The sequence below is a fragment of the Sus scrofa genome, unplaced genomic scaffold (assembly GCF_000003025.6).
Source record: "Sus scrofa isolate TJ Tabasco breed Duroc unplaced genomic scaffold, Sscrofa11.1 Contig2458, whole genome shotgun sequence".
Taxonomy (NCBI): Eukaryota; Metazoa; Chordata; class Mammalia; order Artiodactyla; family Suidae; genus Sus; species Sus scrofa.
The window spans coordinates 84,121-109,919 of NW_018085095.1; the positions used below are offsets into that span (position 1 = coordinate 84,121).

The 25,799-nt window shown below is 39.5% G+C and overlaps 1 protein-coding gene across 1 annotated transcript; it reads right to left on the bottom strand.

Annotated features, from left to right (window-relative positions):
• Positions 1-514: 514 nt before the first annotated feature.
• LOC110258589 (butyrophilin subfamily 1 member A1-like) lies at positions 515-25,292 on the bottom strand. Its single transcript, XM_021081840.1, has 3 exons — positions 25,188-25,292; positions 1,746-1,767; positions 515-1,572 (listed from the first exon to the last, which is right to left on the bottom strand). Exons 1-3 carry the CDS (start codon positions 25,290-25,292, stop codon positions 1,004-1,006), a joined length of 696 nt encoding a protein of 231 aa, XP_020937499.1. The 3' UTR covers positions 515-1,003.
• Between the last annotated feature and the right edge of the window lie 507 nt (positions 25,293-25,799).

Genomic DNA, 25,799 nt, shown 5'->3' on the forward strand with positions numbered 1-25,799 from the left:
AACTGCCTACCAAAAGTAAGGGAATGCAAATGGCTGGAGAGGATTACGGGATAGTAGTGGTGTGCACGAGTTGAAAGATTGTTAAACATATATGAAAGAAACATCTACTCATTTGGGTAGACTGTTATAGCATTTTAGGCTGCCAGTATACAAATGCATAATTAGATTAATTTGTATTTGTATTTTGCCAAGTTATTGTGGCAGAAAAACAATGACACCAGGATTTCCATTTCGTAGGAAGAGAATACTTGAAATTATTAGCCATGACACCAAGTAGGGAAAAGGGTAGGAAGTGAAGTCAGGAGTGACGAATGAATTAGGAGACATAAAGGGGCCTGATGAGACTGACACAGTGCAGGAGTAGGAGTAGCTATGTAACCAAGTACAGGACTTATACCTCCAGTTTCACTTGCATATTCAATGTGGATGTCATCTGCTGCCCAACTTAAAGGCAGAGGGCACTGGTAAGGGTAAGAATCAATCACAAGGGACAAATATCCAACACATAAATTGATTAAAGATATAAATGTTTATGTTTCACAGAAAAGAATTCTAGAATTGGGCAATAGAGGGGCTCCATGGAGTTGTCAGACTCCCAAGTTCATTTCAATTTCTCTACCATCTGCGTCATATTACATGGTCATATATGTCTTTTGAGTTCCATTAATCATGACACTTTATAGCCAGAAGAAAAGTAAAGAAGAAAAGAAAGACACAATTTTCCTTTAAGGACACATCCTTGTAATTCACCTTTTAATACAACACCATCCTTTAGTCACATGCACTAAGGGGGTGTAAGAAATCTAATACTTGTAGGAGGTTGTCATAGGAAAAGGTAATAATGAGAAGGAATATATGACAAAAACAGGAAGAACTGATATGAGGGACAATCATCAAGTCTGTGTCACAGAGCTTTATATTGACAATGAACCAGTAGGGACTAGGAAAAAATGTATTTATATCTTGCTAGGGGAGAAATGCGATCTTCTTTGGGGCAAAGTGATCATTTCGCCTGGAGGGTAGACTTATGAATTATATCAGTACATTCTCCTTCAGCTGAACAGATGGTTAGGGAGCCCGAGTCAGAGGACCAAAGTCTGAAAAGTGGTCTCAGGACACCATAGAATGTGTTCTGGGGAAAGGTGAAAATGTGGGATCCATCTGTCATGTTGTAGAAAGATACATCTCCAGCCTCATAATCCAGGAATATCCCCACCTTAAGGGGTCTTTCTCTTAGAGGAAGAGAAGTTTCCGGGGAGGTGAGGGCCCAGTAGTCCCCGTCATAGAGCCTAATGGCCCAGAAACCATTCTGTGGGGACATAGTGAATACCCCCTCCCTGGTCACATTATCTCTACAAATTCCCAAGTCCCAAGATTGCATGTCCCCAACCTCCACCTCCCAGTAGGCCCTCCCTGAGTTGATGCGCAGCTGACCCAGCACACAGGGAATGGAGTTGAATCTCTGTGTGGATCTGGGAAGATCTTGACAAGTTTCTTGCCAGGTAACTCGCCTCCCTCTTTCAGACACGAGGAGGGCAGGATGGGCAGTGGCTTCATCCAGGGTCACATTTGCTGCAAAGACAAGTGGACTATCAAGTTTCTGGCAATGGTCGTAGGCATGGGCCAGAAGGCTCCCGTTCTGTCAGGACTCCTCTGGCCCTGGGTAGATCCAGCTCACTTTTACCCAGGAATCCTCCAGCCACTCCACAAAAAGCAAGTTCCCTGCTGGATCTTGATAGACTCACCAGCTTCGATTTCCTCGTTCCTCTAATATATAAAGAAAAAATAATCATGAGATCTCACCATCTGAAAAATAAATCTGCCTGTCTGTCCAGAATACCATGAATATAATAAATTTCCTAAGATTATGTCAAGCATAAGAGCAACCAAGGAATATACTCTTTCATAACTTGAACTTCTTTTCACAATCTATTAAATTGTGTCTGACTTGAGACCTGACCCATCTTCTGTGTCTTCTAAGTCAACGTTCCTATAGGATAAATATCTATAAACTATTTAGGGTGTCTCCAAGAAAATAGGGAACATGGTGTATCTGACCAAAGAAAGTATTTTTCATGTTAGTGTCCTCAGATTTCAGCCCATGAATACCAGTGTACATATGCTCAAAACACAATGTTGCAGTTTAAAATGGCTACAATTTAATGTTTCAAACACATTATTATCTGTTAAAATATTGGGTAATCTAGGGGGTGCTTTGAGTTTCTTTGATTTTCAGTATTTGTTGTACACACATAGATATTTATTTAAAATATCTTTGTGGAGACAGAATTAAGATGGCAGAATAGAAGGACTGGAGCTCAACTTCTCTCCTAAAAACAACAAAATTCACAACTAAAGTCTGAGCACACTTCACCAAAATGGACCGGAAACCTTAAAAAATATACCCTACTCCAGAAGAAAAAGAGGAGGACAAATCAAGAGGTAGGAGGGTCTATTTCATGATATAAACAACTCCATACCTCCTGGATGGGAAGCTCCATAGACTGGAAACTAACTGGTTCACAGAGACTCACCTACAAGAGTGAGAGTTCTGAGCCACACATCAAACTCTCACGTGTGGGGATCTAGCACAGGGAGAAAGAGCCCCAGGGCATCTGGCATTGAAGGCCAGTGGGGCTTGTGTGCAAGAGCTCCACAGGACTGGGGGAAACGGAGACCCCATTCTTAAAAGGGGCACACAGACTTTCACGTGCACTGAGTCCCAGGGCAAAGCAAAGTCTCCAAGGGAATCTGGGTCAAACCTGACTGCAGTTCTTGGAGGACATCCTGAGAAAACAGGGGTGAATGTAGCTTGTTGTGAGGGAAGGACATTGGAAGCAAAGCTCTCTGGAATATTCAGCAGCAGCACCTTTCTCTGGAGGTGGCCATTATGGGAAAATCTGGCCCCACCTGTCAGCCAGCTGCTGAGAAGCCCCAGGGCAAACAACAATCCATGTGGGATCACAGCCCCACCCCTGAGTAAACAGGCTACCTAAAGACCCCTCAGGCACACAGCTGCTTCTAATCCCATCCAGAGACTAAGCCCCACCCACCAGAGGGATAGGAATCAGCTCCTCCTACCAGGGGGCAGGCATCAGCCCCTCCCATCAGGAAGCCTACACCAAGCCCCCATACTGACTTCAGCTACAGGGGGGCAGACATCAGAAGTAAGAGAGGCTACAACTCTATTATCTATAAAAAGGTCACCATACCAAAAACCTATAAGAATGAAAGACAGAGAACTATAACTCAGATGAGGGAGAAAGAAAAAACCCCAGAAAAACAGCTAAGCCATGAGGAGATTCTCAGCCTCCAGGAAAAAGACTTTAGGCTGTTGATGCTGAAGATGATGCAAGATATTGGAAATAAACTGGAGGCAAAAATGGATAACTTACAGGAAACACTGACCAAAGAGATACAAGATAAAAAACTTAAGCAAGAAGAGATGCAAAATACAATAACTGAAATAAAGGATTCATTAGAAGCCACCAACAGCAGAATACAGGAGGCAGAAGAATGAATAAGCGAGGTGGAGGACAGATTAGTGGAAATTACACAGCAGAACAGAAAAGAGAAAAAAGATTGAAAACAAATGAAGAGAGTCTCAGAGAACTCTGGAACAATGTGAAATGCACCAACATCCGTATTATAGGGGTGCCAGAAGGAGAAGAGAGAGAGAAGGAAACAGAAAAAATATTCCAAGAGATAATAGCCAAAAAATTCCCTAACATGGGGAAGGAATCACTCGCTCAAATCCAGGAAGCACAACGAGTACCATACAAAATAAACCCAAGGAGGAACACCCTGAGACATATACTAATCAAACTGACCAAAATTAAAGACAAATAGAAAATCTTGAAAGCAGCTAGGGAAAAGAAACAAATAACATACAAGGGAACCCCGATAAGGCTATCAGCAGATTTTTCAACAGAAGCTCTGCAGGCCAGAAGGGAGAGGCATGATATACTCAATGCGATGAAAGGAAAAAAACCTCCAACCAAGATTACTCTACCCAGCAAGGTTCTCCTTCAGATTTGAAGAAGAAGTCAAAACCTTCTCAGATCAGCAAAAGCTGAGAGAATTCAGCAACACTAAACCAGCCTTACAACAAATACTAAAGGAACTTCTGTAGGCAGAAAAGAAGAAGAGAAGAAGGAAAGAAAAAAAGAGCAACAAAAACAAATCCAAAGCAATCAAGAAAATGGCAATAAAAACATACATATCAATAATTACCTTAAATGTGAATGGACTAAATCCCCAACCAAAAGACATAGACTGGCAGAATGGATACAAAAACAAGACCCATATATATGCTGTCTTCAAGAGACCCACTTCACTTGTAGGGACACATACAAATTGAAAGTGAGAGGATGGAAGAAAATATTTCATGCAAATGGGGATCAAAAGAAAGCTGCAGTAGCTAATACTCATATCAAACAAAATAGATTTTAAAATGAAGAATATTTTCAGGACAATGAAGGACATTACATAATGATCAAAGGATCACTCCAAGAAGGTGTTATAACAATTTTAAATATCTATGCACCCAACATACGTTCACCACAATATATAAGGCAACTGCTAACAACCTTAAAAGGAGAAATTGATAATAACACAATCATAGTGGGGGACTTTAACATACAACAATACATTCAAAGGATTGTACATCATGATCCAGTGGGATCTGTCCCAGGGATGCAAGAGTTCTTCAATATCCACAAATCCATCAATGTGATACACCACATTAACAAACTGAAGAATAAAAACCATATGATCCTCTCTATAGATGCAGAAAAAGCCTTTGACAAAATCCAACACCCATTTCTGATAAAAACCACTCAGAAAGTGGGCACAGTGGGAACCTACCTCAACATGATAAAGGCCATATATGACAAACCCACAGCGAACATCATTCTCAATGGTGAAAAGCTGAAAGAATTCCCGCTGAGATCAGGAACAAGACAAGGATGTCCGCTCTCGCCAGTACTCTTCCACATAGTTTTGGAAGTCCTAGCCACAGCAATCAGAGAAGTAAAAGAAATAAAAGGAATCCAAATTGGAAAGGAAGAAGTAAAACTATCACTATTTGCAAATGACATGATACTATACCTAGAGAATCCTAAAGAAGCTACCAGAAAACTGTTAGAGCTTATCCACGAATTTGGCAAAGTCACAGGATACAAAATCAATACACAGAAATCAATAGCGTTTCTATATACTAACAATGAAAAAGCAGAAAAGGAAATTAGGGAGGCAATCCCGTTTACCACCGCATCCAAAAGAATAAAATACCTAGGAGTAAACCTACCTAAAGAGACAGAGACCTGTACTCCGAAAACTAGAAGACACTGATGAAAGAAATCAAAGATGACACAAATAGATAGAAAGATATACCATGCTCTTGGATTGGAAGAGTCAATATTATCAAAATGACTATACTGTCCAAGGCAATCTACAATTCAATGCAATCCCTATCAAATCACCAGGGACATTTTTCACAGAACTTGAACAAAATATTTTAAAGTTTGTTTGGAAGCACGAAAGACCCAGAATAGCCAAAGACATCCCGAAAAAGAAAAATGGAGCTGGAGGAATCAGGCTCCCTGACTTCAGACTATACTACAAAGCAACAATCCTCAAAACAGTAAGGTACCAGCCCAAAGACAGACATATACATCAGTGGAACAGGATAGAAAGCCCAGAATTCAACCCATGCACTTACAGCCAACTAATCTATGACAAAGGAGGCAAGACTATACAATGCAGAAAAGACAGCCTGTTCAATAAGTGGTGCTGGGAAAACTGGACAGCCACACAGAAAAGAATGAAATTATAACAGTCCATAACACCATATACAAAAATCAACTCCAAATGGATTAAAGACCTAGATAGAAGACCAGATACTCTCAAACTCCTAGAGGATAACATAGGTCAAACACTCTCTGACATAAACAACAGCAACATCTTCTCAGATCCACCTATCAAAGTATTGACAATAAAAGAAAAATAAACAAATGGTACCTAATCAAACTTCACAGTTTCTGCACAGCAAAGGAAACCCTAAACAAAATGAAAAGACAACCCACAGAATGGGAGAAAATCTTTGCAAATGAAGCAACTGACAAGGGATTCATCTCCAAAATTTATAAACAACTTCTGCAGCTCCATACTAAAAAAACAAACACCCCCATCAAAAAATGGGCAGAAGATCTAAACAGACAATTCTCCAAAGACATACAGATGGCCAAGAAACACATGAAATGGTATTCAACATCACTCATTATTAGAGAAATGCCAATCAAAACCACGATGAGGTACCACCTTACACCAGCCAGAATGACCATCTTCCAAAAGTCTACAAACAATAAGTGCTGGAGTGGGTGGGGAGAAAAGGGAACCCTATTCCACTGTTGGTGGGATTGTAAATTGGTGCAACTACTGTGGAAAGCAGTATGGAGATTCCTCAGAAAACTAAACATAGAAACTGCCATTTTGATCCAGCAATCCCACTCCTGGGCATCTATCCAGAGAAAACCACGACTCGCAAAGACACATGTACTCCAATGTTCATTGCAGCACTCTTTACAATAGCCAAGACATGGAAACAACCTAAATGTCCATCGACAGAGGAGTGGATCAAGAAGATGTGGTACATATACACAATGGAATATTACTCAGCCAGTAAAAAGAACGAGATAACCGCATTTTTTGCAACATGGGTGGACCTAGAAACTATCATGCTAAGTGAAGTCAGCCATACAATGAGACAGCAACATCAAATGCTTTCATTGACATGTGGAATCTGAAAAAAGGACAGACGGAACTTCTTTGCAGAACAGATGCTGACTCACAGACATTGAAAAACTTATGGTCTCCGGAGGAGACAGTTTGGGGGGTGGGGGGCTGTGCTTGGGCTGTGGGATGGAAATCCTGTGATATCAGATTGTTATGATCATTATACAACTACAGATGTGATAAATTCATCTGAGTAATAAAAAAATAAAAATAAAAAAAATAAAATAAAAAAATAAAATATCTTTGCAAATAGATTTTTTTCATCAGTGTCCATGTTGCTCACCAGGATATAACTGTGAATTCCTCCAGGCTGCAAAGGAACAAAATAAGTAATTCCTTACTTGGTTTTCCTTCCCTGTTTTCTCTCATTATTTTGTCCATTTCTCCATCTTTACTGTGCTTCTTCTTTGAATCCCTTGAACTTCCTCTTTCTATTATGTGTTATCTTTATATTATTTTTTTAAAAAAGCATGATAATAAAAGTAGTCAGGTGAAGGAAAGGTAGAAATATAGAAGCAATAAAATATGCTAGAGACAGTGGAGGAGTGGGTGCATAGATTAAATAAAGACAAGAAGGAAGGGAGGGAGGGAGGGAGGGAGGAAGGAAGGAAGGAAGGAGGAAAGACATGCTAAATTATGGGCAATCCATCTCAAAGGACATATTGGAGAACCCAGTTTAAAGAAAATTTCTATTTAATGGAAAAAACACATTCTTCTTAGACTAAGCCCCTTCATCTCAACAACTTTATTTTGAAATTATGGTAATTATCTGGAAGACAGAAGCCTAAGAATATATCAAAAGAAGGAAAGGAAACAAAGAAAATGTGTTTCTAGAAATTACATCACTAAAAGATTATCAGGAAAAAAAGTTACCAATTTCATTCTGAAGTACTCCTGAAAAGTAAAATGGATAAAAAGCTCAAGTAAATGTCCAGGAAAGACAACACAGAAAATGATAACAAGCTGAAAATTTCCAGTTCACAGAAAGTTGGTGGGATGAATCATAACCAGAAAAAAATGAACAAAAATAAACAAGAATGGAAAAATAGCAAGGAATCACATTTCTGTCTTAGAAAAGTGAAAACAGGGAATGAATTTCATAATTGATGGAATAAAAGAAGAATGGTGAAGATATGAACAGAAAATAACTAGGATTTTATCCTGTACATATTTCTTTTATGAATAGTTTTAAGGATATAAGTAATTTAAAATTTATATGAAGACATATACTTAATAAAATAATTTTATAAAAATTTTTATCTTGGTAGTAGTGTACTGAAATTAATTTTTTTAATTTTGAAAATTCTTCCAACTATATCAGATTAAGCAAGATAGCTTTATATGAAAACATTATTTGCATAGTTAGAGTAAACATATGTATAAGTCCCCAAAAGTCTTTTTAGAAGATATCACAACCGTTGAGAAAGTGAATGACTATATGTCTGTTTGCAATGCTAATGGTTTCTAATTCTTTGCATTTAACAAAATTGTAATAAAAATTAATTTAGTTATCAATTGAACAACTTTCAAAATTAGCTTTGAAAGCTTGTACTCTCTGATTTTATTATATACTGCAGAAAGTCAAAGAATTTAGCGACATAGCTCTAATTAAATACTTCTCATTCCTATTAACTTACATAATAGTAGAGAATTTCTCAGCAAACAAATCTTTTGTAAACAAACAGAAAATAAATGGAATAAAGGTGATGTTAATGACTGATTCATGTATTGGGGGAAATACAATTTTCAAAAATGAGTTAGGAGGAAAATACATGCTATAATTATATGAGCAAACTGTTAGAAGACTGTACTTTAAACACTAATTTTATAGTCTGTATTGATGTCCCTTTAAAAAACAAATGCAAATTTCAAGAGACTAATGCATTTATAGAACTGGCATTTATAAAAAGACAGTTTATGCGAGGTCCTATAATTTATAGGATTCGAGTTTTTATGTACTATGTGCACTTTACTTGTCTTATATTCTTGGATGAAATCTCTCTGGTGGTATTTTATCAATTGTGTGGTCTTTTTCTCCATCTCTCCTGTGTTCACTAGACTAAAACAGCATTCTTGCATCCTTAGGAAAATCCCCTTGGATTATGATGTATGATTCATGTAATGCACTGTTAAATTCAGCTTGCAAATATTTGCAGAGGATTGTTTGCATCTATGTTCATCAGTTATATTGGCCTGAAATGTTCTTTTTTTGTGTATGGCCTTTGTCTGATTTTGGTATCAGGATGATATTAGCCCCACAGAAGGAATTCAGAAGCATTCCTTCCTCTTCAGTTTTTTGGAATAGTTTAAGCAGATAAATATTGACTCTTCTTTAAATGTTTGGTAGAATTCACCTGTGAGGCCATTCGGTCTTAGACATTTGGGTTTTTTTTGGAGGTTTTTTTGAAATAATTATTACTGATTCAGTATCACTAATGATCATCAGTTTGTTCTTATTTTATATTTCTTTTGATTCAATCTTGGGAGATTATGTTTCCAAGAATTTATTCGTTTGTTCTAGGCTGTCCATTTTATTGTAACATAACTGTTTGTAGCAATGCCTTTGTAATTCCTTTGTAATTCTGTAGTATCAGTGTAACTTCTCTTTCATTTATAATTTTATTTATTGGGCTTCTTTTTTCTTGATGAGCCCAGCTAAAATTACATCAATCTTATCTCTAAAGAAGCAATTCTTAGTTTCTTTGATCTTTTCTAAGTCTCTACTTCATTTATTTCTGCTCTGATCTTTAATATTTCTTTCCTCCTGCTTACTTTGGTTTTGATTATTTTCCTTTATCTAGTTCCTTGAGGTTAGATTGTTTATTTGAAATTTTTCTTGTTTACTGAGATGGGCTTATGTTGCTATAAATTCCCTCTCAGTACTGCTTTTGCTGTGTCTCACAGATTTTAGATCAATGTGTTTCCATTTTCATTTGATCCAGGTATGTTTTACCTCCTCATTGATTTTTTCGGTGACCCCTTAGTTGTTTAGTAATATATTGTTTTCCTTCCACATGTTCTTAATTTTTTATAGTTGACTTCTGGTCTCATACTCTTGAGTAGAAAAAATGCTTGATATAGTTTTAATCTTTCAAGTTCATTGAGACTTGCATTGTAGCCTAGAATGTGATCTATCCTAAAGACTGTTCCATGCATATTTGGGAAAGAAATCTTACTCTGCTGTTTTGGGATAGAATCTTCAGCTCTTCTATGTCTTTTGATTGAAGCATTTATAATTGAAGCAATTATTGATTGGGATATACTTTTTGACATCTTGTTCATTGTTTCCTGTTTTGGTAGTTCTTTTTTGTTTCTTTCCTCTTTTGCTCTCTTCCCTTGTGATTTGATGACTTTCTTAAGTGCTATGTTTGAATATTTTTGGGTGTATATGTAAGTGATTGGTATTTGGTTACCATGAGGTTCAAATACACAACCTCTATATAGCTGATGATCTCCTAAGTTTATTTACTGGGGAGGGGTGAATTTGCAGCATAGGGAAGTTCCCAGGCTAGGGGTCAGATCAGAGCTATAGCTGCTGGCCTACACCACAGCTCACAGCAACACCAGATCCTTAACCACTGAGTAAGGCCAGGGATTGAACACCCATTCTCACAGATACTAGTCAGGTTCATTGTTGCTGAGCTACAAGAACTCCAATCTCGTAAGTGTAAATGCACTCTAACTGCAATGTATTTTTACCCCTTCCAACCATATTTAATGTTTTTGACATCATACATCATATATCTTATTGTTTTGTGTATCCCTTAACGACTTATTATAGATATAGATGTTTTTAGTATTTTTGCCTTTTAACCTATCTACTAGCTTTGTAATGTGTTTATCTACTACCTTTACTGTATATTTGCTTTTTAAGATGAGATTTTTCCTTTCATAAATTTCATATTTCTAGTTGTATTTCTTTTCTACTTAGAAATGATCTTATAAGGATGGTTTCATGGTGATGCTTATGCTTGGCTGTAAAACTTTTACTCTTGCCTTCAAATATAAATGATAATCTTTTTTTTTTTGTCTTTTGTCTTTTCAAGGCCACACTCATGGCATATGGAGGTTCCCAGGCTAGGGGTCTAATCAGAGCTACAGCTGCCAGCCTATGCCACAGCAACACCAGATCCAAGCTGCATCTGTGACCTACACCACAGCTCATGGCAACACTGGATCTTTAACCTACTGAGCAAAGCCAGGGATCAAACCTGCAACCTCATGGTTCCTAGTCAGATTCATTAACCACTGCACCACGTCAGGAAATCCTGAATGATAATCTTTTCTTTTTTCTAGGGTCACACACATGGCATATGGAAGTTCCCAGGCTAAGGGTCTAATTGGTGCTGTAGCTGCCAGCCTATGCCAGAGCCACAGCAACATGGGATCCAAGCTGCATCTGTGACCTACACCACATCTCACAGCAATACCATATCCTTAACCCACTGAGCAAGGCCAGGGATTGAACCTACAACCTCATGGTTTCTGGTCAGATTCGTTAACCCCTGAGCCATGACAGGAACTCCTCATATTGTATTTTTCTTTCTCATTATGACTTACTTCACTTAGTATGATAATCTCTAGGTCCATCTGGGTTGTGGAAAATGGTGTTACTTCTTTCCCTTTATGATTGAGTAGTATTCCATTGCATATATAACACAGCTTCTGAGTCACTGGCCATTTTATCTCCTGGGGGAATTTGCTGACTCAAGCAAGGGGCTTGGCTCAAGCAAAGGGACATGGGTGGAGGAGAGAGGAAAATCAGAGTCTCTTGATAGTTAGGTGTATCTGGGGTAATTACTCAGAAATTGAAGGCTCCCACACCGAGGGCTGCATTTTCCCACTGGACATTCTTAGGTGCTTGGACAGTGCAGGAGGTTTTCAGGGGCAGGAGAGAAGAAGGGGACAGTGCAAAATTTCCTGCAATTTTGGAATTCTTTGAAGAAAAACTCTTCTCCCTTGAAGAAAAGGGCCTCAAACGAATGTACATTTGCCAGATTTTGAACCATGTTTTCCAAGGCAGCAGGATTTTAAATCTGAAGGAACATGACCATTTCCACTTTTATGACTGTTTAAATATCAGGTTGGGTTGACATACCAAACAGAGCTACCCATATTTCCAGCAGTAATCTTCTGATAGTAGAGCAAAAATACGAAAAGCCGATTAATACACACAAAAAATAAACAGAAAAAGTACACACTTCAGAAAAATATTTCCTTGGGAGTTCCTATGGTGGCTGAGAGGTAACAAATACAAGTATTCAAGACAATGCAGTTTCAATCCCCAGCCTCGCTCGGTGGTTTAGGGATCTGGCATTGCCATAAGCTGTGGTGTAGGTCACAGACATGGCTCAGATCCTATGTTGCTGTTGCTGTGGCTGTGGTGTAGCCTGGCAGCTGCAGCTCCAATTTGACCCCTAGCCCAGGAATTTCCATATGCCATAGGTGCAGCAAAAAAACCATCAAACAAAATTCTCTAAATAATTATAATCAGAAAATATTGAAAGTGCTAAATATAATGAGTAGATGATTTGGCATTCCCTGAGAATGACATTACAGCCACAGGAGAATGCGTCCTGAGCAAATGGTGAGTTCATTGTTATGTATGTTAAATTTGAAATATAAGTAAGACAATCAAGAGGAAATGTTTTGGAGGCAATTAAAATATCTGTCAAGGGGGCAGAGCGAGATGGTGGAGAAGAAAGAGGTCTTGCTCACCTTCTCCCACAAACACAAAAAAAACACATCTACATGTAAAACAACTCGCACAGAACAGCAACTGAATGCTGGCAAAAGAACTCAAAACTCCAAAAAGGGCAAGAAACTCTTGACATAACTGGGTAGAAGAAAAGGAAAAAAAAAGAGAGAGAGAGAGAGACAAAAGGAACCAGGATGGGACTAGGATTCCTGAGAGGGAGCAGTGAAGGAAAAGGAACCCACACCCTGGAAAGCCACCTAACTGATGGAAAGATCAGCCAAGACAGAGGGACCTCAAAGTCACTAAGAAAAGCACAGCAGCTGGACTGAGGAGGGCAAAGCAGAGAGAGAGAGCCAGCCAGATCATCTGAACCACCAGCCAGGACACCACAGCCTGAGATGCTTGGGCAGGGGCTTGGTGATGAGACTTAGGCTGCGTATATCAGTCCTAGGAAGAGGACAGGGGCTGGTTGTGTGGGGACAGCCTAAGGGGCTAAGGAGCAGTGCGCCATGGGTGGGGGATCGGTGTGCTACAGGCTGGGGAGTGGAATGCCACAGCAGAGGGAACCCGGGGAAAGGTCCTGGCCACAGGAGAGGCAAGGCACCATTGTTGGGGAAGGGAGAGGAGAAGGGGTGGACCGCCATAGGAAACTCCCTGCACACTTTCCTCCTGCGCATGCGTGTGTGCCTGTGGGCTCTCTCAGAGGGCAGGGCGGCTCTGGAGCACGCTCTGTGTGAGAAGCCTCTTGCTCCTTTACAGGAGTCTGGGACCTTCTTGTGAAAGGCTACCAGTGGCCAGTCCCCTCTTGTGTGGGTTAAGGGCATCAGGGGGCTAAGTGCAGCATGGTGCCTCTGGCAAAAAAATATTGAGAAGCTCTTTCCGTGGAGAAAGAATGAGGTAATGGCTGCAGTTTTGAAAGGACAACATTCACTATTGTGGTCTGGCTGCAACTGCCATCCTTCTTCCTCCCTAGCATCAGGGAAAGGACGACATTCACTATTGTGGTCTGGCTGCAACTGCCATCCTTCATCCTCCCTAGCATCAGGGTCAGACCGGGGCAGTCATCTCCGAGGCCAGAGGGAGGCATGGCTTGCCACCACTGGGGGTCTGTGAGTGGGCTCCACCTGTGGCCTCAGTCACCTCGGGTATTGGCCAAAAAAAAAGGCATGCAACCAAGCATGTATGCTGTTGCTGTCACTCCCCTGGGAACACACCCGCCCTGCACCTGCCACTGACAAACATTCTGGGTAATGCCTAGACACTTGGTCAATGTCCCTTCCCAAGACCCTACAACTAGGAACAGCTGGCACAGCACCTGCTGCATGCACTAAGTGGGGCAGGGTGTTTCTTGTGTGGTCTGAACGTGGTGGGGGCAAACCACTGCAGTTATCTCTAACTCCAAAGGTGGATGTGGCCCACAGCCACTGGGGATAACTGAACAAAAATAACTTGCAGGAGTTCCCGTCGTGGCGCAGCAGTTAACGAATCCGACTAGGAACCATGAGGTTGCGGGTTCGATCCCTGCCCCTGCTCAGTGGGCTAACGATCCGGCGTTGCCGTGAGCTGTGGTGTAGGTTGCAGACGCGGCTCGGATCCCGCGTTGCTGTGGCTCTGGCATAGGCCAGCGGCTACAGCTCCGATTAGACCCCTAGCCTGGGAACCTCCATATGCCACGGAAGTGGCCCAAAAAAATAGCAAAAATACAAAAAAAAAGAAAAAAAAAACTTGCCGCCCCAACCACCTCAGAGGGCACCATAGAGAAGGACATTGTGATGGAACACCACCTGTTGTTGTTCTCACTCCACTGGGAACACACCTGCTCTGCTGCTACCACTGCCGAAAACCCTGGGCAGTGCCCAGACGCTTGATCACTGTCCCATCCCAGGAAACTGCAACTAGGAGCAGCTTGTGCAGCACCTCCTGTGGGGGCTAAGCAGGATGAGGTGCTTCTTGCATGGTCTACAGAAGGTGGGGGCAAACCACCGCAGTTTTCTCTGGCTCCAGATGTGGGAGTGTCCCGCTACCACTAGGGGTCCATGAACAGGCACCACTTGCAGTCCCAGTCACCTCAGGGCAACAGAGAGGAGGGCTTGTGACCAAACACCACCTGTTGGTGCTCTTGTACCCCTGGACACAAACTGGCCCTGTTGCTGCCACTGCTGAATGCTCATGGCAGTACCCACATACCTGATCCCTGTCACTTCCCAGGATCCTGCAACTAGGAGCAGCCTGTGCAGCACCTCCTATGTGGGCTAAGTGAGATGGGGTGCTTCATGCATGGTCTACAGGTGGTGGGCAAACCACCGCAGTTATCACTAACTCCAGAGGTGGTCATGGCCTGCTACCACTAGGGGTCCCTGGACAGGCACCACCTGCAATTCCAATCACCTCAGAGGAGGGCATTATAATTGAATACTAGCTGTTGTTGCTCTCACTCCCTCCCCTAGGAACTCACACACCCAGCTGCTGCTACTGCCAAATGCTCCAGACACTTTGTAGATCTGCCTAGAGCTCATTACCACTTCCCAGGGCCCTGAAACTAGGAGTAGCTCGTGCCAGCTTCCTGCAGGTCCTTGCTGCTGCTGAGAGCCCAACGACCAGGCACTGACTGCTGGCCTTACCCTTTGCCTCCTTCTCCCTGAAAACACACTGAGCATCCTGGGGATAACAGCCTGCTCACATCAAAGAAAGAGACAGCAAATATTCAGACTCCCACACAAAAAATAAATACTAACCCCCCAAAAAAAATACAAAGGGGCGCTCTTGCATAGAAGTGGCCTCCACAAGACTACAGTTTGGCTTCCCTAAACTCAGGGGAAAAGACAAACATAAGCAAGACGAAGAAGCTCAGAAACCATTCCCAGTTAAAGGAACAGAAGAAGTCACCTAAAGCAGTCAACAATGAAACAGAATTTTGCCACCTGGCAGACATTTAGCTCAAAAGATAGATAATGAAAATACTGAAGGAATTAGTAGAGGATATGAACAGTAATGCGGATTACTTGGGAGGGGAGCTAGAAAACATAAGGAGCCAAGAAAAATTCGAAAACTCATTTGCAGAGATGCAAACTGAGTTAAAGTCACTAAAGAGCATGATGAATAATGCAGAGGAATGAATTAGTGACTTGGAAGATAGAAAAATGGAAATCGCCCAATCAGGACACCAGACCCAAAACCAAAAGAAAAAACTACCATGAGATACCACCTCACACCAGTCAGATTGGTCATCATTAATAAGTCCACAGATAACAAATTTTGGAGGGGTTGTGGAGAAAAGGGAACCATCCTGTATCCTTGGTGGGAAGGTAAGCTGATACAGCCACTATAGAGAACAGTATGGAGGTATCATAGAAATCTATACATAGAACTACCATATGATCCAGCAATCCCACTCCTGGACATTTACCCAGACAAACTTTCCTTGAAAAAGAGACATGCACCTGCATATCATTGCAGCACTATTCACAGTAGCCAAGACATGGAAACAACCCAAATGTCCATCAACAGATGATTGGATTAGGAAGAGGTGGTGTATATATCCACAATGGAATACTACTCAGCCATGAAAAGAATGAAATGATGCCATTTGCAGCAACATGGATGGAACTAGAGACTCTCATAGTGAGTGAAGTAAGTCAGAAAGGGAAAGATAAATACCATATGATATCACTTATATCTGGAATCTAATATAAGGCACAAAGGTAACTTTCCACAGAAAAGAGAATCATGGACTTAGAGAATAGACTTGTGGTTACCCAGGGGGAGGGGGAGGGAGGGGGAGGGATTGGGAGCTTGGGGTTAACGGATGCAAACTATTGCTCTTGGAATGGATTTACAATGAGATCCTGCTGTGTAGCACTGAGAACTATGTCTAGATACTTACAATGGAGCATGACAATGGGAGAATAATTTGTGTATACATGTATGTGTAACTGGGTCCCCATGGTGTACAGTGAAAAAAGTAAATAAATAAAGCAGGCCAATATGAATAATAGGAATTCCAGAAGGAGAAGAAAACGAAAAGGGGATTTAAAATATATTTGAAGAAATTTATTGGAAAACTAAATCTAAAGGAAGCTGATACCAAGATACAGGAAGCACAGAGAGCCCCAAACAAGCTGAACCCAAATAGGACCACACCAAGACATATTATAATAAAAATGGCAGTTAAAGATAAAGAGAGGATTCTGAAGGCAGCAAGACAATAGCAAAGCATTAATTATAAGGGAACCCCCATAAGGCTATCAGCTGATTTCTCTACAGAAACACTACAGGCCAGAAGGGAGTGGCAAGATATATATAAAGTGATGAAAGGAAAGAAGTTGCAACCTAGAATACTGTATCCAGCAAGAATATTATTTAAAATAGAAGGAGAAATAAAGAATTTTCCAACAAACAAAAGCTGAAAAAGTACAGCAATACTAAACCCATTCTAAAAGAAATATTTAAAGGGCTTCTTTAAATTAAGAAAAAAAAAGAAGTAAGAAGAACTAAGATGGAGGAAACCACAATTGGAAAGCAATCACTTAAATAAACTAGCACACAATCTAAACATGAATTAGTTAAAAAAAAAAGACATCAAAATCATACAATGTGGGGAAGGTAAGTAAGAAAATATAAATTCTTGTTTTTTATTTTAATGATGTGTTTGAACCTATATGACTGTCAGGCTAAAGCAAGCAGATGTAGGAAGGGGTTTACATACTTAAAAAACAATGCAACCACAAATCAAAACCAAACATTACATTCACAGAAACTGAAAAGAAAAATACTTAAGCATAAAATAAATGAAAATCATCCAACCAAAAAAAGAAATGAAGAAAAGAGAAACATGGAATCAACTGGAAAGCAAGTTTTAAAATAGCAATAAATACATATCTATCAAGAATCACCTTAAATGTCTATGGACTGAATGATGCAGCCAAAAGATACAGAGTGGCAGATTGGATAAGATTAAATCCAATGTGTACAACAAACTCACCTTAGGGCAAAGGACACATATAGATTGAAAGTGGGGGAATGGGAAAAGGTATTTTATGCCAATGGACAAGACAGGAAAGCAGGAGTTGCAATACTCATATCAGACAAAATAGACTTTAAAATGAAGGCCTTAAAGAAAGACAAAGAAGGACACTATTTAATGGTTAAAGAATCCATTCAAGAGGAGAATATTACAATCATCCATATATATGCCCCTAATATAGGAGCACCCAGATTCCTACAACAAATACTAACAGACATAAAAGGAGAAATTGATGGGACTACATTCATAGTAGGAGACTTTAACACCCCACTGAAATGAATGGACAGATCCACTAGACGAAAAATCAATAAGGCAACAGAGATACTAAAGGTCACAATAGAAAAGTTAGACTTAATATTTTCAGAACACTGCATCCAAAAAAATCAGAATAAGCCTTCTTCTCAAGGACACAAGGAACATTCTCAAAGATGGATCACATCCTGGGGCACAAAGCTAACCTCAACAAATTTAAGAGCATAGAAATTATTTCAAGTATCTTCTCTGACCACAATGGCATGGAACTAGAAATCAACCACAGGAAAAGAAATGAGAAAAAACTGAGGACATGGTGACTAAACAACATGCTACTAAAAAACCCATGGGTCAATGAGGAAATCAAGAAGGAAATTAAAAAATACCTTGAGACAAATGATAATGAAAACACAACCACTCAGTATCTATGGGATATGGCAAAGGCATTCCTCAGAGGGAAGTTCATAGCAATAAAGACCTTCTGCAAAAAAAAGAAGAAAAATCTCAAATCAACAAATTAACCCACCACCTAACTGAATTAGAAAAAGAAGCACAGGAGTTCCCATCAAGGCCCAGTGGTTAATGAATCTGACTAGAAACCATGAGGTAGCAGGTTCAATCCCTGGGCTTGCTCAGTGGGATAAGGGTCCGGCACTGCTATGAGCTGTGGTGTAGGTCACAGATGTGGCTCAGTTCCTGTGTTTCTGTGGCTCTGGTGGAGGCCAGCTGCTACAGCTCCAATTAGACCCCTAGCCCAGGAACCTCCATATGTGGGCCTAGAAAAGACAAAAAAAAAAAAAGAAAGAAAAAGGAAAGAAAAAGAAAAACAAACAAAACCTAAAGTCAGCAGAAAGAAGGAAATCACAAAGATCAGAGAAGAAATCCATAAAATAGAGATTCAAAAAACAATAGAAAAAATCAATCAAACTAAGAGCTGGTTCTTTGAAAAGATCAACAAAATTGACAAACCTCTGGCTAGACTCACCAAGAAGAGGAGAGAAAAAACCCAAATAAACAAAATCAGAAATGAAAAAGGAGAAGTCACAATGGATATGGCAGAAATACAAAAAACCATGAGAGAAAACTTTCTAGAGACTTACAGCCTGCCAAAACTGAATCAAGAAGAAATAGATCAACTGAACAGGCTGATCACTAGAAATGAAATTGAATATGTCATAAAAACATTTCCTACAAATAAAAGCCCAGGACCAGATGTCTTCACAGGTGAATTCTACCAAGCATACAAAGAGGAACTTATACCCATCTTCCTTAAACTTTTCAAAAGGTTGAAGAAGAAGGCACACTCCCAAAGACATTCTGTGAAGCCACTATCACCCTAATACCAAAACCAGACAAAGATATCACCAAAAAAGAAAACTATAGGCCAATATCTTTGATAAATATAGATGCAAAAATTCTCAACAAAATTTTAGCCAACCGAATCCAACAACATATAAAAAAGATCATACACCATGACCACGTGGGATTTCATCCCAGGTGCACAATGATGGTTCAATGTATGCAAATTAATCAGTGTCATTCCACCACATTAGCAAAAGAAAAGTCAAAATCCACATGATCACCTCAATAGATGCAAAAAAAGCATTTGACAAAGTCCAACATCCATTCATGATCAAAACTCTTACCAAAGTGGGTAGAGAGGGAACATAATAAAAGCCATTTATGACAAGCCCACAGCCAATATAATACCCAATGGAGAAAAGCTGAAAGCGTTCCCACTAAAATCTGGAACAAGACAAGGATACCCACTCTCACCACTGTTATTCAACACAGAATTGGAAGTCCTAGCCCCAGCAATCAGACAAACAAAAGAAATAAAAGGCATATAAATAGGAAAAAAAGAGGAAAACTGTCACTGTATGCAGATGACATGACACTATATATGGAAAACACCATGGACTCAACCCCAAATCGACTTGAACTGATCAACAAATTCAGCAAAGTAGCAGGATATAAGATTAACATTCAGAAATCAGTCGCATTTCTATATACTACAATGAAATATTAGAAAAGGAATACAAAAATACAATACCTTTTAAAATTGCTTATCAGTCACAACCTAGAATAGATTTACAAGGAGATCCCGCTGAATAGCATTGAGAACTATGTCTAGATACTCATGTTGCAACAGAAGAAATGGTGGGGGAAAAACTGTAATTGTAATGTATACATGTAAGGATAACCTGACCCCCTTGCTGTACAGTGGGAAAATAAAATTTAAAAAAAAATAAAATAAAATTTCACCTCAAAAACTCAAATACCTAGGAATACGCCTGACCAAGGAGGTAAAGGACTTGTATGCCGAGAACTATAAAATATTAATGAAGGAAATTAAAGAAGATGTAAAGAAATGGAAAGATATTCCATGCTCCTGGGTTGGAAAAATTAATATTGTAAAAATGGCCATAATACCCAAAGCAATCTATAGATTCAGTGCAATCCCTATCAAATTACCCATGACATTTTCCACAGAACTGGAACAAACAATCCAAAAATTTATATGGAACCACAAAAGACCCAGAATTGCCAAAGCAATTCTGAGGAACAAAAGCCAAGCAGGAGGTATAACTCTCCCAGACTTCAGGCAATATTACAAAGCCACAGTCATCAAGACAGTGTGGTACTGATACCAAAAGAGACAGAAGACCAATGGAACAGAACAGAGAACACAGAAATAAACCCAGATACCTCTGGTCAACTAATCTTCAATAAAGGAGGCAAGAACATAAAATGGGGAAAAGACAGTCTTTTCAGCAAATATTGCAAGTCAATGAAACTAGAACACACTGTCACACCACACACAAAAATAAACTCAAAATGGCTGAAAGACTCAAATACAAGATAAGACACCATCAAACTTCTGGAAGAGAACATAGGCAAAACATTCTCTGACGTCAACCTTACAAATGCTTTCTCAGGTCAGTCTCCGAAAACAGCAGAAATAAAAGCAAAAATAAACCAGTGGGACCTACTCAAACGGACAAGATTTTGCACAGCAAAGGAAACCAAAAAGAAAACAAAAAGACAAGTTACAGAATGGGAGAAAATACTTTCAAATGATGCAACTGACAAGGGCTTCATCTCTAAAATATACAAACAACTTACACAACTCAACAGTCAAATAGCCAACAATCCAATGGAAAAATGGGCAAAAGACATGAATAGACATTTCTCCAAGGAAGAGATACCGATGGCCAACAAGCACATGAAAAAATGCTCAACCTCACTGATAATTAGAGAAATGCACATCAAAACTACCATGAGATACCACCTCACACAAGTCAGAACAGCCATCATTACTAAGTCCACAAATAACAAGTGCTGGAGGGGGTGTGGAGAAAATGGAACTCTCCTGCACCATTAGAGGGAATGTAAGTTCATACAACCACTATGGAGAACAGTATGGAAGTACCTTAGAAATCTATACATAGAACTACCATATGATCCAGCAACCCCACTCTCAGGCATATATCTAGACAAAATTCTACTTTAAAAAGACACATGCACCTGCATGTCATTGCAGCATTATTCACAGTAGCCGAAACATGGAAACAATCAAAATGTCCATCAACAGATAATTGGATTAGGAAGATGTGGTATATATACACAATGGAATACTACTCAGCCATGAAAAGAACAAAATAATGCCATTTGCAGCAGCATGGATGGAACTAGAAACTCTCATACTGAGTGAAGTAAATCAGAAAGAGAAAGACAAAAACCATATGATATCACTTATATCTGGAATCTAATATATGGCACAAATGAACCTTTCCACAGAAAACAAAATCATGGATTTGCAGAATAGACTTGTGGTTGCCAAGGAGGAGGGTAAGGGAGTGGGATGGATTGGGAACTTGGTGATAATAGACGCAGACCATTGCCTTTGAACAGGATAACCAATGAGATCCACTGGGAACTCTGTCTGGTCACTTATGATAGAGCATGACAATGTGAGAAAAAGGAATCTATACATGTATGTGTAGCTGGGTCACCATGCTGTGCAGTAGAAAATGACATAACACTGAAAACTAGCTATAATGGAAAAAAAATTTTTTAATTACATTAAAAATAAAGTAAATTAAAAAATAAAATATCTGTCAAATGATGGAGAATGATAATGTGTTAAAACAGAATGTATACATGCATGTGTAACTGGGTCACCATGCTGTACAGTAGAAAACTGACAGAACACTTTAAACCAGCTATAATAGAAAAAAATAAAAATCACTATACATAAAAAATAAAATTTTAAAAATATCTGTCAAAAGCTCAGAAGGAATATCTAAAATACACTTATACAGTTGATTACTAAATTCATTTGACTAGATAAAATTAAGAGTAGAAATCATACAGATTGAGAAAAGTAAAGCAAAAGCTTAAAAACCTCAGTATGAAAAATTGGGGTGTGAGAAGAGGTTAAGACCCCATAATTGGGCCACGGAGACTCATAGAAACCAAAAAGAGTGCTATTTCATGGAAATCAAACAAGACAAGAATGTCACAGACTTAGTGACACTATATGACCAAATGCTATAGAAGGTCAAGTTAGCTCAAAGCTGAAAAAAGCTCAAGCAGAGCTCATGTGATCTGCCTAAGGCACCTTCAGCAGACTGATTTGAATGGATGTTAGGTAAGAGAAAAGGCTGAGTATGGACCACTCTTTTGAAGAATCATTGACTATAAGAGGAAGAGAGATGTGGCAAATCTACAACAGAAAGCAGGTTAGAAGGAAGGAATTTTTGTTTGTGCTAATTTTGACTAGCTTTCTTTACTTTTATTTTGTTTTTAAATGGGATATACAAAAACATGTTTATGTAGAAAGGAAACCAGAAAGTGAAAGATGAAAGTGACTGGGAAGCAAGTATTACCTGAAATGATTATGCCTCGGAAAGATTAGGTGACATTTCACCCACTACTAAAGATTGCAAAAGAGGATACATGGTGGCAAAGATCCTCAAGGCAGAAGACCACCGAATCAGGGTTAAAGCAGTCAACTGAGCCACAATTATGAGTTGACTAAATTAATCTACACAAGCTTAAATCCCATGGGAAGTAGATGCTCCTAGATGCCAAGACCATAAAAATGGGGAAACATCATAAGAGCAGAGGGAAAAGAAGGCTTTGGAGAAGAGGGGAGTGTCTAGGATGATGACAGAGTTCGGGAAACTGTGGAGTTTTTTGGTGCAGGTAAATCAAAAATGGTTCCAGCTGCATTTTGCCTCTTATTTAGTTATGTTTTTGGTTTGTCACCATTTAGCCTTTTAAGAGGAGAGTCATAAACTGCCATGTCCCATAAAGTTTGTACCTAATTCTCACAACTCCAGACTGAGCCCAGAGTCTCACCACTATATATGCAGTGACTAATAACCTCCATAGCCAACATTCCGTCTCTATGAAGAAATAATCTTCCAACATCTGTCAGTTTCCTCTAGGTAGCTGCTCTTCAGTCTTTCTCAAAGCTCCTCTGACCTGTATTATATTCCTTTGTTCTTTTCTAATTTCCTTTTCTCTAATTGCTCTTGTGCACCATTTTTGTCATGATTTTCTCTGAAATGTCCCAATATGCTATGAACCTAGAAGATTCTCTCGGTTTTTAACAATGAAATATTAAAACATTTTCATCCAGAACTCCCATCATGGCTCAGTGGTTAACGAATCTGACTAGGAACCATGAGGTTTTGGGTTTGATCCCTGGTCTTGCTCAGTGGGTTAAGGATCCGGCGTTGCTGTGAACTGTGGTGTAGGTGGCAGACATGGCTCAGATCTAGCGTTGCTGTGGCTCTGGCATAGGCCAGCAGCAACAGCTCTGATTAGACCCCTAGCCTGGGAACCTCCATATGCAGCAGGTATAGTCCTAAAAGGCAAAAGACAAAAAAAAATTCATCCAATTACTTTCATAGCAATAAAAACCATATCTCCCCCTCCCCAATTCTGTGGACTAAATAACAAAGGTCAACCAGTTTATAGCCCAGATATCTTTGCTAAGTCAGCAGTTGTGGCTGATTTATTGCTGTATTTATTCTTACATAGGCAATAAAACTTCACGACTTTTTCTCGTTATCTAATGTAAGATGTTTAAAGATCAACAATATTCCAAAAAGAGAGGAAAAAAGAGAGACAGAGAGACAAGCACCTTATTACACTCAGCAGAGAATTCATGGAAAGCAAATGGATATGGGAAAATCAGCAAACTATGAGGGGGGAGATGTATAGATCATTCTATATGAATTACTTTGAAAATACAGATGACAAGAGTGGTAAAGACAATAAATAGAAGGAAACATGAAAATCATTCAATTGCTCATTTGTCCCGAATGCATTTACTAGGTTTTTACCCTCTTTCACATTGTGCGTGTGAGTGTAAATCAACAAAATTAAAACAAGCTTGCAATTAAGGAAATTGTTTTCTAGCATTAAGAGAGACACGTTTTTAATCCCTTGATTTGAGAGTGATTGAATTCTATTATTGGAAATAAATTTTCGGGAACTACTATGCACCATAAGAACAGCATGCCATGGTGCTTCCCAGTCTAACCCAGTGAGAAATGTTGATGGATCAACCAGAGGTCTGGTGCCAAAACGCTGAACAACGTAGTCGACGCTTAAGGCAACAAAGGAACAAAATCTAAAGTGTGAAATATATATATAATTCAGCAGAGGTGCCCCAAACTCAAATACAAGGAAAATCACACAGAAAATTAATATATCAGAGTGAGACATAGTCTTAAATTAGGGAAGCAGAAGCAGTGGTCTCTACCAAGGGAAGTCAGGATCTAAAGCGAAGGAGCTGCAACAATGTCTTTATCATTTTTACTTTTGAGGGGCCTCTGTGAAGGTTAATGGTAGAGAAACCAACTCCAACTCCTCCATCAGCAGTGGCCAAAGGCTCTCACCTGAGCAGCTTAGAATAACAGTTCGTTTACTTGGTAGAAATTCCTGATACTTCTAAAGAAACTTTTATGGTAGGGCTTGGGTGTTACATTTTGGCTTAAAGTTTCCCTATTTGTTACTTTTTTTTTCTTTTTGCTTTAACTATAAAGATAATTTGTCCAGTAGTAAAAGGGTTATTAGCAATTACCCAGCTCATAGACACAGAGAGATGTGGAAAAGAGCATCTGGCATCCTGGCACTTGCACAGTTGCAGGCCATAATGTCCTTCAAGTCCCACAAAGCAGGAGAGAAGTTTTGGAGGAGTTTGCCTTTCTGATGTCCCTTGTGTGTGCAAGACCATCAAAATCTGTTCTTAATTTTGTCCATTAATCCAAAAGAACACCTTCCAAGTAGCACATGTCTACATTTCTCATCTGCAAAGCTTTCTGTATACATATTTTTCTCTTGTTGGATAGGAGGAGGGGGTAGATTTGGGAACTTGTCACACTAAGCCATCCAAATTACCATCTGAGAGGCAGGGCCACGTAGAGCATTCTGAGACAAGGAACAAAAGGCCCTAAGGCCAAAGAAGTGCATGATGTTGACATCATCTGGGGGCCTGAGAGCCATGAGGGTCAGTGACAGTTGTCTACCAGGGATCAAATGCAAGAAATCAGGAGATATCTAGTAAATTCAGTTTATGATCCCTAAGATTTAGGGTTTTTGTCCTAAAAGATTAAACAGAGTGCAAATGTTCTAAGAACACAAGAAAAGTGGATGGTTCCTGTATTCTTGCCTAGAACAACCATCAGAGTTCTAATTTAATTTGCCTGGCTGACAGTATTTAAATCATGGGCCTATCCTGGAGAAAACAAACTCTTGATGATATAAATACGTGCAGTAGCTTTTTGCATGGACAGGCTACAAACATTTATGCAGCAGGAGATGTAAATATAGAAATCAGCTCCTCTCGACCTCCTGGGTAGATTTTCCATTAACTGTAGGATTAAGAAAGCTAGATTGCTGAAACTTGTAGAGGTAGTTTATATACACATTCCTTCCTCTAATCAAGGTAAATACATAAATCTGGGCAGTTAGTGTGAGAATGCGTTGTTTAAATTTTTGCTATATGCTATG

What these genes read in the sequence shown, in the direction of transcription:
- LOC110258589 (XM_021081840.1), bottom strand. Translation starts at nt 25,292, where the DNA reads ATGGCTCTCAGGCCCCCAGATGATGTCAACATCATGCACTTCTTTGGC. An exon ending in GTGGCCCTGCCTCTCAGATG is followed by an intron (nt 1,768 to 25,187) that starts GTAATTTGGATG and finishes TTTATATATTAG; the next exon opens with AGGAACGAGGAAATCGAAGC. An exon ending in GAACGAGGAAATCGAAGCTG is followed by an intron (nt 1,573 to 1,745) that starts GTGAGTCTATCA and finishes TTGTCTTTGCAG; the next exon opens with CAAATGTGACCCTGGATGAA.